Source organism: Aptenodytes patagonicus, chromosome 2 (assembly GCF_965638725.1).
Source record: "Aptenodytes patagonicus chromosome 2, bAptPat1.pri.cur, whole genome shotgun sequence".
NCBI classification, from domain to species: Eukaryota; Metazoa; Chordata; class Aves; order Sphenisciformes; family Spheniscidae; genus Aptenodytes; species Aptenodytes patagonicus.
Window position 1 is genome coordinate 18,059,153 of NC_134950.1, and position 17,548 is coordinate 18,076,700.

The window sequence follows — 17,548 nt, forward strand, 5'->3', positions numbered from 1 at the left end:
TTTTCATTTTTACTGGTTTGTCTGCAAAGGTTACAGCTATTGAACTTTGGAGAAATACAAAAATTTTCATCAGAGAAATATTAATCTAAAACCAGCCAAATTGTCTGCTGTTTGTCAATAGCACCTTGGAAAAATACTTGCGTTGAAGAATCTTGCCAAAATAAATTTATGCCAAGTAAAGATCAACACAGAATTAATTTAATTTCTCCTACATTTGCCTGTAGAAATAAAAATGTAATATAATCTTAATAATGGTAATACGTTGCATATCTTTACTTGAAACTTAAAATAAGACCCTAAAGTAATCAGTTTTCAGATGAAACAAAACTTTTTTTACTTCTCAGAAGAGATTCATTATTATTAAGTTCATATACTGTAATGTCCAGTAACAATAAACAGTTAAGAAAATGTGTTAAAACAACTATATGACTAGAGGGGAAAACAGTAATCAAAAAAATACCTTTTGTATCATACTAATAGGACTACAGTAAATCTTCAAATGTATATCTTCAAAGCTTTAATGATGACAAATTGTTGAAGAGAGCATGAATAAAAGTTTCACTTACAGAAATAGAATGTAGTATACATCATATATAGCATACAGAAAAACATGTATAGCTTCTTAAAAAGAAACCAAAACCAAAACAAAACAAAAAAGAAAAGCTAGTGACAGAGCAAATTTAAAAAAGGGAGAGAGTAATGGCTACCATAATTGCTCTAGCAGCAACACTGCCTGCTGTGCTACATCACTGTGCAGGAATGAGATTTCTGGAAAGACTCAGACTAACTCAGTTCAATTCTTCTTTCTTCAACAAGTAATTTGAGACTTAAGATAGAGGGATGGGTTCAGCTAATGGCAAATCAAAAGTCAGAAATTTGTTTAAGAAGGTTGAGAAAGAAAATGTTGTCAGAAGGTGGAGGAAATGGAGGAAATGAAAGAAATGATAGAATGTGGGAGAAAGGAGATAAAATACAGCAGGAAGATCTACAGAGCGGGTATTGTAATGATCCCAGAAATACATTTTTGTGCAACTTATGAATAAATTCTGGTGTTTGTTTTCAATCACTGAAAAATAGTAAGAAAAAAAATTAAATTTCACTTTTAACTTCTAAAACTTTTCTGCTCACAGCCATAAACCTTTTTTATCATTTATCTTAGAGCCTTTCCACTTTTACTTGCTGAAAAGTTATGCTTAGACTCAAGCAGCTACCACTGTATTTCTATTTTAAGTGCTGAAGATGCCTTAAGAGTACACTTAGATGACATTAATGAATTCCAAGTATTTTGTTTAAAAATACAAGTTATATTTTCAAAAGTGTTACTCAAATTGTTTCATTTAATCATTGTGTTAGACAACTCAATCTTCATTCCAGTTATGTGTAATTTGAAAAATTTATGAAAGGTGGAATAAATACAAACATAAGTATCAACAACAGAACCTAAAACTAGTTAGTTTTGAACCTAATTAGATATTAGATATAGAAGAGAACTTGATAGTCTTCACAGCCCTTTTTGTCTTTCTTTTTCTGTTCCTGCTTCTTTTATTACAAGGAGACGGATAGTACTTTATGACTATTGAATCTTAGGAGACAGTAGATGGCAAAGAGAATTAGAACATTTAATACAACTGCCCTCCTTCCTGAACTTAACATTTTTTTTGCAGAATACCTAAATAACAATGCAGTACTGTGTGAGTAATCATATCAATGTAATGATCTTGGTTTGATCTTTCACTGAATGTAGTGGGAAATTGAGTTCTGCATCAGTATTCTTGTTCTCCATAGCTCGTGAGAAGAAATAATGTTCAAGTTGAAAAAATAAAAAAACCCAAAACAACAGAGAGCTCCTGACGTAATTCTGTTGTAGAAGTCTTAGAAACAAATTAATGTTTCACAAGATTTTATGGTGAAAAAAATATGAAAAAAAAAATCACTTCAGTCTTTTAAAATAAAGTAATAGTCAAAGACAAAAACCATGACTCTTGTGTTTCCAAGGTTACAGACTGCCTCTCGCAATTTATTGTCCTTGATCTTTTTCTATACTGAAAACATTAAATCAGTTTCTGGGGGAAAGTCTATGTAATAAATCCTGGAGAAACATTCAGAAACATAGAATAGATTTCTATTGAATATACTATTCATAAAAAGAGACTGACAAATCTCTGTATTTTGTTATACACTTTCCTCAGGGAAAAATATTTAAATATTTGATGAAGAAATTAATTGTTCTATTTCTGTTTATATGAAAGCTTAACATATTTACATTATTTTATTTATTGATGACATTAATTTTATTTGCTTTAATTTACTGATATGAGTAACAATGATCATTAAAACATACATTTTCATAATTATAAAAAAGTTTTGAAGGTTTTTTATTTATTTATTTTCATGCCTGTAATCAGCTATTTATTAAACTGAGCATTTCCCAGAGTGGAAATATATAGGGTCCACTTGGTTAACTCCATATTATTTTCAGATTTTTTAACTGATATGTGAATGATGAATAAAATTTCATAGAATCATAGAATCATTAAGGTTGGAAAAGACCTCTAAGATCATCAAGTCCAACCATTGACCCAACACCACCATGCCTGCTAAACCATGTCCCTAAGCGCCTCATCTACTCGTCTTTTAAATACTTCCAGGGATGGGGACTCAACCACTTCCCTGGGCAGCCTCTTCCAATGTTTCACCACTCTTTCAGTAAAGACATTTTTCCTCACGTCCAATCTAAACGTCTCCTGGCTCAACATGAGGCCATTTCCTCTCGTCTTATCGCTAGTTACTTGGGAGAAGAGACCGACACCCACCTCGCTACAACCTCCTTTCAGGTAGTTGTAGAGAGCGATGAGGTCTCCCCTCAGCCTCCTTTTCTCCAGGCTAAACAAGCCCAGTTCCCTCAGCCGCTCCTCAGAAGACTTGTTCTCCAGACCCCTCACCAGCCTCGTTGCCCTTCTCTGGACACGCTCCAGCACCTCGATGTCCTTCTTGTAGTGAGGGGCCCAAAACTGAACACAGTATTCGAGGTGCGGCCTCACCAGTGCCGAGGACAGGGGCATAATCACTTCCCTACTCCTGCTGGCCACACTAGTTCTGATACAGGCCAGGATGCCATTGGCCTTCTTGGCCGCCTGGGCACACTGCCGGCTCATGTTCAGCCGGCTGTCAACCAGCACCCCCAGGTCCTTTTCCAACAGGCTGGTTTCCAGCCACTCTTCCCCAAGCCTTGGGGAACAGTTTGTTTCCCAACGTTTCTTAAGGTTTGTCTAACACTGAGTTTTTCTTCCCTTTCTTCATTAGCACTATTTTCAGACTTTTTATTAACTCAAAGGAAAAGCAGTATCAGAAGATCATTACTTTTACAACATCATGATTTGAGGATCACGACTACTTTTTTTTTTTTTTCTTTTGGCTAATGTAGCTTGGCAGGAGGAAATACATAGACATTTCCAGAAAGCAGCACAATTTTTAAAGTGACTGTGGATAGAAGTTGATGTGGTGTAGATCAGTGTGTGCTGAAATGAATTTTCTGTAGGTCGTTTGTTGGCTTTTAAATGTTTCCTGTATTATTTTGGTTAGTATTTCAGAAAACCTAGTTAAAAAAACCCCAACAAAGTAAAGCTAAGAAACAAAAATATAGCATGCTTTGAAAAGCCTTTCTGTTGGATCGAATTCTTCTTATACTTAAAAGCAGCAGCTGTTTTCTTAGATTATTCTAAAGCATTCTGATTTCTTTCTAGGACCTTGCTCATTGTTAATATAATGTGCAAAGTTTCATACTTCTCTTTGGGGGGTATCTAATTTTATTAAGTTTCTCTCAGTTGTGTTAGTTGCATGACTGAAAGTAATTTTAGAAGATGCTTACATATCACATCAACGAAAATCATGTGAAAACTGGGAAAAAAGATTATTTTCAACCGATTGTCAAACTCATTGGAGAAAAGATATCTTACGCAAACTTTTCTTTTTTGTTGATTGGTGAGTTTACTCCAGCTTTTCACATTTCTTTAAGTTGTGAATCCACCCTCTTCAACACAGCTGGACTACACAACCCTCATTTGTTAATTCCTTCTTCTTTCTCAATTCCTCCTGACATCTAAACATATTGATAAAATAGATTTGTTGATATTCTCTCCCTTATTTACCAAAATTCATTGCTGTCGTTTCCTACATATATCCTAGGAAGAATCAGCAATTGCTGGAATGATAGGTGTGTTCAGTTCTGCAAGTTAGTATTAAATCAGAAATCAAGATAAACAATGAAATATGATTAATTTTTTTAAAGATCTATAAGATGTCATATTTTGTTGTTAATCTTGATGTTAGTAAATGATGTTATATTTAGTTCACTCAGAGAACTAAACACACCTTTATAAAATGCTAAGTATACATATGAATTAAAATGCAAAAATGAAGAATGGAGTTTACTTGATCAATAAGACATATGGAGGTGTGTTTCCAATACCTGACTAATACTAGAGGAGTTTTCAATAAAGACAGACAGGTAGCAGAAAAAAGCTAATTGGGCTAGAGTGAGCATTAAATTTCAGCATTTATTCATGCTTGCCATACAATACTATCAGGAATACCTTTCATCTCTTCTCCTAAGAGAAATAGTAAACCTCATATACTGTGTCTTTGTCTGCATTAATAAATAATCCAGCAGAAAGGAGCAGATCATGAGACAAATAATTGGTTCTGAATTCTCTATATCTGCATTACCTATGGTTCAGAGAATTTTCCTTGGATAGTATCTGGTCTAATCCTCTGGGCTAAATGTCGTCATTACTCATATGGTTCTAAGTTGTCAAAAGGACCTGTCAATAATTTTGACCTCTTTGTCTCCAAAAGGAGATAGAACACTTGTTTTGTGCACCTAGAGTTGAGCTTCTCAATGTTTTACTCATCTCTCTCTTCCTTTTTTCATACAAAAATACCAATTCTAAACACTAATGAGTCATTGGTGACAGCCTGCTACTCACAAAGAAAATATGATGACGTATGAGAAAACAGTTATCCAATACCTCTGTACAGAGCAATGCTGTCAATGTGGTAAAAAGAGTAGCAGACATACTGGCTGGGCAGAGCAACCGTGTAAGCTGACAGTGAAGAATATGCAGTGCATTAATCAATCAGTGCTGTGGAGAGGTGTGCAGGATTTTTAAGGATCTGCCATTTAGCACTTCCAGTTGATTCATAATTAAAAGGTAACGTGATAAGGGATGAAAAGTTCTTTTCATAAGACCAGTTTACGAGATATGTGTACATTAGTGAATGAAAGCACCAGTGGGGAGGTTAGATAATCAAATTAGAAGGTATGAAAAGATATTACATTTTTGTATGTTGTGGATCAATTAAATCAGGAACTAAAATATATACATACTTATGATATATGCAATTTATGTATTTAGAAGAGCAAAGTAGAACAGTAGAGCTGGAAAGTTATCTTTCAATTCTTTTATTTGAGAGGAAGGCATGCATACTCAGGAGTGAGTGTACCTTTAAATTTCTATCAGGTAAGGACAAAGGAACCATAGTATTTATATTTTCCCAATGAGCTTTCAGTCACTGAAAGGTTTCTGTGGCTATGTATCCTCTGAAGTGTAGCCTTTCTGCCACTATTTTCATCCTTAAAACTTTCGGAAAAACATACAAGCAACTAACTTTTTCCTCTTCACTGTTTTTAAACATCTTTTTTTTAAACTCATGGTATTTCAAGTAAAAGGGAATCTGTATCTCCAGTGATACTAAATCAATATATCTAGAGTTAGACATGTGCTTCTCTTTGTTCTTCAATACTACTGCATAATAATAACAACTAGACTTTCAAATGAGGTATACGATGTTTCATCTTTAAAGAATTACTCAGCCATTTCAAGGAATTCAGCAGAAAACTTCCCTCTGTGGGCCATGGATTAAAAAAGATTTAAAAGAATGTTGCCATTCATCCTGAGCAGTTTAGTACAGCTTGAACAGTTGGCAAGGTGAGGATCTTCTGAAACTAACAGGAGAAAGACCCCAAACCGTGTTTTGTCCAGGGCTGTGCCAGTGTCGTTTCAATACTGTGATTTTCTATAGAAGATGTTGTTTGTGAACAGGAGGATGTAAAAAAAATATATCCTTATAAGAAATGCAAGCCCTGTAGAGAAGAAAGAAATTCCAGCAAATAATTCTTCCCTCCTCAGCTGAGGTCATCTTGACAGGTTAATTAACTTTGTTGAATAATAACCTAAATCTCTTTTTCAATAATATATTGTTATGTAGATTTCTTTCACTACTATGCTCATGTTTGACATTATTGACAGCTAAAATAAGCATAGGCACATTTTTGCCATCTAATGTAAAGATTCTGTATTAATTTATTCCTACTCTTGCATCTCAGAGAGTAACTTGCAGAAAAGAAACCTCATTTGCAGCTTAGGTTTCAAAGGTTCTGACACTAAGATATTATGCTCATTCTTCGTTGCTAGAGCTGGGTTTCATGGCAAGTTAGGTAATTTATTTGGTGCTCACACGTTATTAATATGCTTTGTTCCTACTTTTTGACTAATTTTGTTTCTTAATAATATTTCATGTAGTTATTCTTCTCAAGCTTTGCTAGACTGGGAATTGAGAATGTTATAGTGCTTATTTCCCCCCTCAAATCTGCTACTCAGAAAAAACTTCATATTTAATCTCTTCCTTTGTAGCATTCACTCATTGCCTTTACAAAAGTGACATCTTTTGATTCAGTATTATAAATTACGGGTTACATTAAGACCTAGGGGCCTCAACTGGATTCATAGAACTGCTGTATAGGTCTTTTATATCTGTATCATAGAAAAGATGGAACTATACCCAGTTTTACGATACAGCACCAAAATAAAGACATTGACAATGAACAAGGCTATCCTGAAAACAGTCTAGAATAGCGTAGTTTAAAATAGTCTAGAACCCTAACCTAGTGTGATGTCAGCTATTTACTACTAGGGTGTTAGAATATTCCCCCCCCGTAATTGTAATTATGATAATCTAATTGTTGCAAATTGTTGAATGGAGATTTTGCTTAACATTTGCTAATTTTATTTCAGCTTTTCTTCTATCCTCAACCCAGTTCTTAATGCAGTGCAGTAAATGTTCTATTTGTTATGTGTTTGTATTTGGCAATGTACCATGCAAGGGTGTATTTTTTTTTTTTCTCTCACTCATTCATTCTGATAAACGCAGATCAGAAGTACAATGTTGATCTTACTCCTTGAACCACTTCCTCTGTCCCATATTTCCCACAAATCTTATATGATTGTTTTTCATTTTTTGTTTTCAATAGCCTTCCAAGGTGACTACAACAGTTTTATATTTGCTTATAATTGGTCTTAGAATTAAAATATTACTTTGGGGATAAAAAAGTGACGTTCCATTAGATAACAACAGTACTATTAAGTCTTTTATCCATGATAAGTAAATATTCAATGACTTATTGGCTGTTTAAACAGGAATATAAATTGATAATAGAATCAGTATTTCTTAAATGCTTTCTCATCTACTTGCAAAATAAATTTCCTGGCAAACAAGAAAAAAAAAAAACAACCAGGAGACAATGTTGCTCAGTGTTTGAACCTTTGTTTTCCCAGCAGTACTCTTAGTTTTTTCTCAGCAGTCCTTTGCTTTCTACTTCCTTATCTTTTTGCATCTGTTTTCAGTTTTCTGCCATAGTTTTTCTGGCACATTTTGTTTGTATTTACAGAGAGCTCTCTCAATATAATACCCAGTTTGCAGTATTTGCATTCAGTCCCCAGTGAAAACCCTCTGCCTGCAGAGCTTAGCTCCTGAGCAGTTTTGTATCTGGATTGCATTTAGGAGGAATAATTTAGCCATCTCACTGCAAAAGACAGTTAGCCACACCTTATGGTTATATTGAATGAAGGCTAGTTATTACAACAATCTTTTTATTCAGTTTCATTAAACCAAATTTCACAACCAAAATGTTCCTCTTCCATAATGATTCAATTGGGGTAAGTATGACATATTTCTCAAATGAGAACAGATTTAAAATTATGTCCGTTTATGGCTTTGCCCTATTTTTTGCAGTAGTGAAATCATATGTTACTCCGTGTTTGTACCAGTGTGACAAAACTGACATCAATTACGTGGTAGATGATATATATATAATACAAGCAAGTGAGTGGAAAAAGGTTTTAAGAATACAGCTGTGGGACAAAATGAAGGAATAGAGTTGATCTTTAATGCCATTGCACAATAAGTATGTCTCATTCAGAAACAAAGGCAGTTTCTCAGAAAACTATACATGTGCAGTATTTGTTCTTCTCAGACTACCAAAGAATCAGCAGTAATCTGAAAGCTTTGAAAACTTTCCACAATCAAAAAACCCCTTCAAAACCCCAAACTCACTATTTTTTTAAATATATATATATATGCACTTATATATATAGATGCAAACACATCAAACACAAAGAAAAGCATCAAAGGCTACTGAGTGGTACTTCAAAAATTCATTTCAGAATGTTAATAAAGGGAAATAAATATCTTTATTTGTAAAAAATCCCTTAAAATAAGAATTTAAAATGGAAGTCCTGAAAAACAATTAACAGCAGAATCGATCATAAAAACTACCAGGATATGCAGTAATGAATATGAGCATGTCCTTAATGTATAATGAACATTCTGGAATTCTTTTCTTCATGGGTATCTTAAGAGAAAAATTACAAAAGGGAAGAATTCTACTAATAGTCATGATAAAAATAAACAAACACCTTGCTTTTAGAAGAAATACAACAAAACCGGAATAGAATGGAAGAGAAATTAAGTAATAATTACTCTTCCAGATATGGTGTAGATGGTGGTGGGTTTTTTTGTTGGTTTGGGGGTTGTTTTTTATTTCTTCCTCTTCTTTTTGTCTTGGTATTGGAGAAGTAGAGATAGCAACTATTATAAGTGAAAGGTCTTTATTTCCTCTGAGGGATGTGTGAAATAAAGTGGGAAAATAAAGCAAACAAAGAAAAAAACTTCTGGAAAATATTAATGAGTCTCTGACTTTAGTGCAACTTAGGGAATTTATTCAGCTGCATGAATTAGTGGAAATTTCAGTAATGTTCTCAAAGGTTCTCTTAACAGGAACTGTGTATACCATTACATACACTTTCAGTAGCAAACATACTGAACTGCTCACCACATGCACCTACATGACAGATGGTATTTTGAAAATGAAACAAATAGGGCCAAACCCATCATTTTGGGTTGGTGGTTTGGTTTTTTTTTTGGGGGGGGGAGGGGATGGTGTTTGTTTTAATTTTTTTTTATGTCTCAGTCAGACAAAACTTCACCTGGAAAGCAGAGTGAAAACTGGTCACAAATCCTGCAAATCCCAAATGGTTTTTATTTGTTTTTAAAGTTGAGATGAAAAATGTGTCAGAAGCCTGGCATATCCTGTTTTTAAATGATATTTGATTCCTTAACATTGTCACAATAAGTTGATTTAGAATTCTGTTATGATAGAACTACAGTTTTATAATATTCTTCATACATTTAGATTTCTTTATTTTTTGGTTTAGAAACCTTACACAGGGATAGGAGTAGGCTCTACTATTCAAAAAATATACTCTTCTTTACTAATAGTGACTAGTTCACCATTAGTCATGCAATATAGTTAGTGCTCCAAAGATGTAACTATTATACAGAGTGGGAGGAAATAATCAAGGCAGAGGGATTTGAAGAATAGAATCATAGAACAGCCCAAGTTGGAAGGGACCTTGAAAGATCATCTGGTCCAACCTTTCATGGGAAAGGGATCTGAGCTGGGATTATCTAGCACCCTGTCCCGTCACATCTTGAAAACTTCCAGTGATGGGGACTCCATCACATCCCTGGGGAGGTTGTTCCAGTGAATGTTTGTTCTTACTGTAAAAAAAATTCTTTCTTACGTCAAGATGAAACCTCTACCCATTGCCCCTTGTCCTCTCCATGTGGCTCCTTGTGAAGAGAGAGCCTCCGTCCTCTTTGTAGCCACCCTTTAAGTACTGGAATACTGTGATGAGGTCCCCCCTGAGCCTTCCCTTCTTCAGGGACTAACACCTTCAGCCTTTCCTCATAGAGCAGGTTCTCCAGCCCTTTGATTATCTTCATGGCCCTCCTTTGGACCCTCTCCAGTCTGTCTGCATCTTTCTTCAATGGTGGGGACAAGAATGGATGCAGTACTCCAGGTGCAGCCTGACAAGTGTTGAGTAGAATGGGATGATCGCATCTCTCTCTCTGCTAGAAATGCCCCTGCACATACAGCCCAGGAACTGATTTGCCTTTGTTGCTGAAGCAGTGCACTGCTGACTCATGGTCAGCTTGTTGTCCACCAGGACCCTCAGGTCCCTTTCAGCAAAGCTGCTACTCAGTCACACAGATCCTAGCCGGTACTGGGCTCTTTGGTTATTCCTTCCCAGGTGCAGGACCTTGCACTTGTCTTCATTAAACTTCATACACTTCTTGCTAGCCCACTTTTCCAGCCTGTCCAGGTCTCTCTGTAAGATGGCTCTCCCTGCTGACATGTTCATCTCACCACCCAGTTTGGTGCCATCAGCAAACTTGTGAGAGTGCTTTCAATCCCATCATCCAGATCATTTATGAGGATGTGGAACAGCGTGGGGCCCCGTATTGATCCCTGGGGGATCCCACTTGTGACAGGCTGCCAAACTGAGTAAAAACCATTGATCACCACCTTCTGAGTGTGGCCTGTTAGCCAATTCCCTACCCATCTCGCAGACCACCCACCCAATCTGTACCTTGCCAGTTTGTCCTGGAGAAGGCTGTGGAAATCAGTGTCAAATGCTTTACTGAAATCCAGGTAAACAACATCCACTACTCTCCCCCTGTCAACAGAAGATGTTGTGGTTTAACACAGCAGGCAGCTAAACACCACACAGCCGTTCGCTCACTCCCCCCCTCCCCAGTGGGATGGGGGAGATAACTGGGAAGAAAAAAGTAAAATTCATGGGTTGAGATAAAGACAGTTCAATAGGGCAGAAAAGGAAGGGAAAATAATAATAATAATAATGATAAAAGAATATACAAAACAAGTGATGCACAATGCAATTGCTCACTACCCACCAGTTTCCAAGCAGATTCCCTCAGGTACTGGATACCTCTCTCCATGGTGGTCCACTTGCCTGGGTGACATACAACATCTTCCTCGAAGGGATATCTTTATTTCACAGGAGTTGCCTCCAGAGGCTGAGGGCTTGTGTCCCTTTTCCAATCACTTAGTCAATGCCCCTTTCCCTAGAAAGGGATCCCAGCTGCTTGGCTTCCCTACTGTCTAATTCCAGGCTACTGGCCCTGTTAACCCAGCATCAGAGCAGTCAGGTGACAACATGCTCTCCTGGACAATGACTGAAATCTTTTCGCATATCTTGCAGCTCACTCAGGGATAGGGATCAGGTGGTTACCATCTCATTTATGGGTTCTGCCTCTTCCTTCTCCTGTTCTCATGATGGCCCTGGTTCATATTCATCCCTTACTAAATGAGTTGATTTTCTTGTGTATTTCTTCTTGTGTATAGGGGCGACTGATACCGACACGGGTTGGTTCTCTGGTTCAGCAGCAGTGCCTGTTGCCGGGGTTTGAGTAGCCGCAGTGCCTGTCGCGGGGGTTGATCTCTGGATGATATTCTTAAATAATTGTTTAACCTTAAACAAGACCTGAACCACATTCAGGAGACATAGCAATAGGACCATGTTGGTTTGAACATCCCAAGGATATTCAAAATTCTCAAGAGCTGTTGTAACTACCCTGAAGGAGAAAGGGAAGGTGAAGGAGCCGGGGAAAGTGTGTCACGTCCCCCCCCCCCCCCATCTCCCCCATAGATTGGTTCCCCAAGGAGAAAAGGTAAAAGGTGTAATTATTAATAGTTTCTAAAAAGTGTCTCCCAAAATACGGAGATGACAGCAATGCCGAGTACAAATACAGAAGTAGAAATACAGAAATTAGTCTCACGACCACTAATTTTATCACATCATAAACCAGTAGTGTTGCACAGTACAGCAAAACGATATCCTTATCCAGCTCCCAGAGGTGATAGACAGCACAACAGGGAACATATACTGCAAGTAAGGTGTTGCATAACACAACTTTGAGAGCAAGCACGACAACTTTGAGAGTAAATTAATCAACATTGTGACCAGCGACTGTTAAACCAATACGATGAATGCTTATGACAAATTTGCCTTAACATGTTCTGGTCAGATCTATCATTATCTCAAGCCTTTGTGCCCCACGTTGGGTGCCAAAAGGACTGTTGTGGTTTAAGCTGGCAGGCAGCTAAACACCATACAGCCGTTTGCTCACTCCCCCCCTCCCCAGTGGGATGGGGGAGAGAATCCGGAAGAAAAAAGTAAAATTCATGGGTCAAGATAAAGACAGTTCTATAGGACAGAAAAGGAAGGGAAAATAATAATAAAAATAATGATAAAAGAATATACAAAACAAGTGATGCACAATGCAATTGCTCGCCACCCGCCAGTTCCCAAGCAGCAGTCACTGCTCCCCGGCTAACTCCCCACAGTTTATTATTGAGCATACCGTCATATGGTATGGAATATCCCTTTGGCCAGTTTGGGTCAGATGTCCTGGCTGTGCCCCCTCCCAGCTTCTCGCTGGCAGGGCATGAGAAGCTGAAAAGTCCTTGATTTAGTGTAAGCACTACTTAGCAACAACTAAAACATCAGTGTGTTATCACATTATTCTCATACTAAATCCAAACCACAGCACTATACCAGCTCCTAGGAAGAAAATTAACTCTATCCCAGCTGAAACCAGGACAGATGTCAAAGAAAGTAAAAAGAAAAGAAGAAAGAAAAAAAGAAACTCAAAAGTCAAAAGAAATCAAAACTAGAGTCTGAGAAGTTTATGACGAGAGCAAGTAGGCTGAGAGGATGGGAATTGTAAATGATTTTATATTTTCTCAAGCTAGACAGAGACATTAATGCAAGACTTACAGGTGATTTACAATGACTTTTCACCTGTTGCAGTTGCATTTTTTTTGTGATGTCCACACACAGTTGCAGAAACTGCAGTGTGATCCTACTCACCTGATGTGTTGAATTACTTCAGTTGTTTTCCCATTGCACAGGAAACAGAGTTTGACCTTTCTGGTGATGTATTCTGCTTTCACGCTACTGCCATAAAGCAACACTAAAATCTTAATTAAGAACCAGGCCAAATATTATAATTAAATTAAAAATTATTTCCTTGAACATGGTCTGAATCACTGCAAAATGATTGCACTTCTGATAGAAACTGATCTTTTCCAGCTCAGTTTTCAGTCCTCATCTGGTTAGTCCTGTTTATCATCACAAATGTGATAGGACAGGGAAATTGGGCCCTTTGTGGCATGTTCAAGTCTACTACGTACTGAACAGATTATGACTTTCCTGGAGAATCAAGAAGTACTCTGTCAAAAATTTTATAAATATGTATTATATGCCACCTTATCCCAGAAAACATAAAAGAAATTTCAAATATGCCTGGTCCTTATGTAACACTGACAGAAACGAGGAGGGGACAAACGGGGGAATATATCCTTGAACAGTAGCAGATTTGGACTCCTGTTCCTTATACAAAAGTCAAATGGCACTCATCAACTTAATCTGTGTGAAGGTTCACATACTACCTATATTGTAAAATCTGACAGTTTTATCATGATTCATATGATGAAATACTATACAAGGCTTAAGTTGCCAGACACAAGTTATAAGAAAATCTCAGATTTACATTTTTTTTTTTTTTAATAGGAAGTTTCTAGCCCTGAAAGAATGAAGGGAAATGCTGAAAATTACATCAGAGTATTATAAGCACTTAAAAGTTCAAAGGAAAAAACAATCCAAACTATATTGATTCTAAATGTCCTTTCTTATTTGCAACCCCATGTGTTGGGGGTTTGTTTGTGGGGGGTTTTTTTGAGGGCAAATAGAGGAGAAAAGGAGAGCAGAGGAGTTTGGGTGGCTGGTAATATTTTTTTTCACTAAAGTACTAGCTGAAACACTGCTTATTTTTCTTGCTTGGCTTACTTGTTTTTGCAGTAAGTTCTCTGCCATATGTCACAGCCTCCATGAAGTCAACCATTCTCAGAGGATTTTCCATTACCACACTATTTGCTGAATCACAGTGCCCATTTTCCAGAGTTCATTAAGAAAAGTAGTAACAAATAGCACATGGTTCATTCTTTTTCCCAGCCTTTAGCCCAAACATGTTCAACTCCTCTGGGATCAATAGGAGAAAAAGAAATGGAAGACAAACCAGAGTCAGATTCCAGCAATAAATTGTCCAAGTTAATTTGTTTCCATTGTAAGAAGGATGTATTTATAACATCCACATGGACTGATACTAATAATGGGTTTATATTTATAATATTTATATTATTTTTATTTGTATTTATATGGATTTTTCATATTTATTTAAATGTATAATGGTGTAATGTTAACCTTATTAAGTTTAATCTTAACCAAAATAAAACTAAGGAAATAATACAGAATTTTACAGATTTTAATAAAAAGGCATTACTTTTTTTAAAAAAAGAAATTTTATAACATATATGACATTTAATCTATTTGCTACACTTTCTTTTTGTAATTTTTTATATGTGTACTGTCCTACCTATGCAAATGCAATACTGCAGTTTTCCCAAAGTTAATAAAAATAAACCTTTGAATGAATTAAATAAAAAAAATGAAAGATGTTCATAATTTCTTTGTTTTAATTAAGTATGTTTAAAATTTCTCTCGCATATTTACTGATCGTTTTTTCTTTGGTTTTTTATTTACTTTGAAAAATCTAGCTGGTCACTGTGGTATTCCAGATCTTATAGTCAATGGTCAAGTAATTGGAGAAAATTATGGATATAGAGACACAGTTGTATACCAGTGCAGTCCTGGTTTTCGGCTGATTGGTTCTTCTGTACGAATATGTCAACAGGATCACAACTGGTCTGGTCAGCTTCCATCCTGTGTGCGTAAGTAAGCATGGCAACACATACTGTTTTATGTTACAGGAATGTCTATGTCAGACAAGATGAGGAGTGACTTTGCAACTTAGTATTCATTTTTCAAAAAAAAAAGATTTAAAGCAGATCTTCAAAAGTATGTGGCCACCTAAAATCTGTGATTCACCTATCAGGTGAAGTTTAATGTTGTCACTTAAAATTTCCATTGCATCTTTTGGCTACTAAATACCTGTCGTTTATATATGAATATGAAACTTCTTGAAAAAGTGATGGGACTTAGGCACCCAGGTACTCAAATTTGAAAATGGCTTTATGTCCCTTAGTGGCTTTTAGAAATATTTAATGTACATTTACTTTGTATGCGGTAGTTAGATAAGTAGATACTCTTGAACTACTCTGTCAGCATTGATGATTAAAATGTTTGCTTCAACAAACATACTTTTTTTTTTCTTCTCCTCACAGAGATACTGTTATTTTGTTTTCTGGTTTTAGTTTTGGCTTTTTTGGCATGAATTTTGTATTTTGTTAATGAGACTCCTTTTGTGTAATAAGTGTGTCAACATATCAAATGAAATACCATTAAGTAATAACAGAAAATATTGTATTCCATTTAGGAAAATTTCAGAATTCTCAAAGGATTCTCAAGCAAATTACAACAATGTTTCAATAATTCAGGTTCAGTAATATCAGTGTATTGAAAATGTATTAGTCTGCCTACAAATATTCTATTTTTATAGCTACATTTTTGTAGCAGAAACTATCTGAATGATGAATCATAATACACAATGTTAATTCATGACCCTTTCTGCTCACTCTTTACTTTGTTTTACATAGAACTAGATACACATAACACTATATAATAATTGTATTCCTTAATTTTGTTTCCACTTTATGATCTAGTAATAGATCATTACTTCTTTATATTACATTTCAGACCAACACAGTTCTTTATAGGTAACAAGGCAATAAAATTAGACACCGTTAATCAAGAATTTCTAAATTAAAATGTAAATATCAGTGTTAGAACTGGAAAAAAAAAATGTTTTGGATGTGCTAACAGCAGAGAAAATGGACATATTTTCTTCCTCCAATCAAATGGAAGTTGCTTGTTTGAATCCAGGAGAATGAGCAATATAGCACTTCAGAAAAGGACACAAGACTTGGGAAAAAGCTTAGACTTGCAAAAGGCTGCTATAAACAACAGCTGCCTCTAACTTTGTGATAGATATTTAGCAACATCTCCACTTCAGATCAAAGGTTCAAATGAAGTGTAGAAAAATAGCCTCACATTTCTTTATGTATTTAACTTCAGATGTTTTAATTGAATTTTTGAGATTATGTGTTTAAATTTAGTGATTCTGACCATTTCACTTTTGAATTCACCATTCCTCTTGTTTATACAGTGGGCAGACGTATTACTACTGTTGTGTATTGCTACTATATATGCATGGGTATTATTCAAAATTTTATGCAAATTTCATACTTCTGTTTTCACAAGAATAATTTTTATTGTTTTTATATGTACATTAAAAAAAAACTTTGTGGACTGAATGCATATTTTTGCCTGACAGTTTTACAGTTTAGTGTATGATTCCAATTACTCTCTTGGGGAAAAAATGCAATTCCTTATATATAAATTTCTGATACCAGTAACGTAAAGATAATATATTTAATTAAAATAACTTAGTGATATTAATACAACATATAGAATTCAATTTAACTTTCATTCATAGAATATACTGTGACTTCTCTGTATGTTATACTAGTTCTTAAGGACCATTTTCACTTTTTTGATGTTGCTAAAAATTTTACTTTATTTAGATTATATGAATGGGTTTCTTTTAGAGTTATCATGTTAAGTCTATTCTACACGGAGAAAAAGAACATATATTTGTCAGACCTAAAAAAATTAATTTAGAAAAATAATGAAGTTTCTAAAGTGATAAACATTTGAGAGTTAAATAATTTATTCTGTGATTTTTTTTTCATTTTAAATTACTGATGAACTTTATATTTATCAACAACTGGAGTTTGTTAAAACATAGAAGAAAATATTTATACATTTTTAAAATTATTTTGGGATAATTAATTTCTGTTTTATTTTCCTTACTATTTTTGCATCTGGTCTTTGTGGGTACAGAAAAGGAACTTTACCTTCTGTTGTCAGTTTTTGTATAAATACAAGTAAACTTTCACAGTGCCCATAACATTTCATATATCCAGTCATAAATTTATAACTTCACTAATTACTTAGGCCTCAAAGATAAAACAGAGTGAGTCGATACTAAGACATATTTGTAAGAAATAATACCTGAGGAACTAACGCACTGAAATATTTCCTTTCAATTGCAGACGATATGTAATGAAAATCAGGTGCTTGCTTTTCTCCTGATTCTTCAGAAAAGTTTTCTTCATTTGCTGTGATTACTACATGGCAAATTCTATTCAGTTTATTTAAATATTTAAATAAGTGCTTGAACATTTACTAAAATATATCTTAGTTCTTATTCAGTTTAGAGAAATGTGAATCTTTCACGGAAAGTACTCAGTATCTTATAATATCAA

The 17,548-nt window shown here is 35.2% G+C and overlaps 1 protein-coding gene across 1 annotated transcript in view; it reads left to right on the forward strand.

Annotated features, from left to right (window-relative positions):
- CSMD3 (CUB and Sushi multiple domains 3) overlaps positions 1-17,548 on the forward strand; it is an 823,344-nt gene that overhangs the window by 731,503 nt on the left and 74,293 nt on the right. The window contains exon 54 of the mRNA XM_076329214.1: positions 14,819-14,992. Coding sequence (XP_076185329.1) covers positions 14,819-14,992 — 174 coding nt within the window. The remainder of the gene's footprint in view (positions 1-14,818; positions 14,993-17,548) is intronic.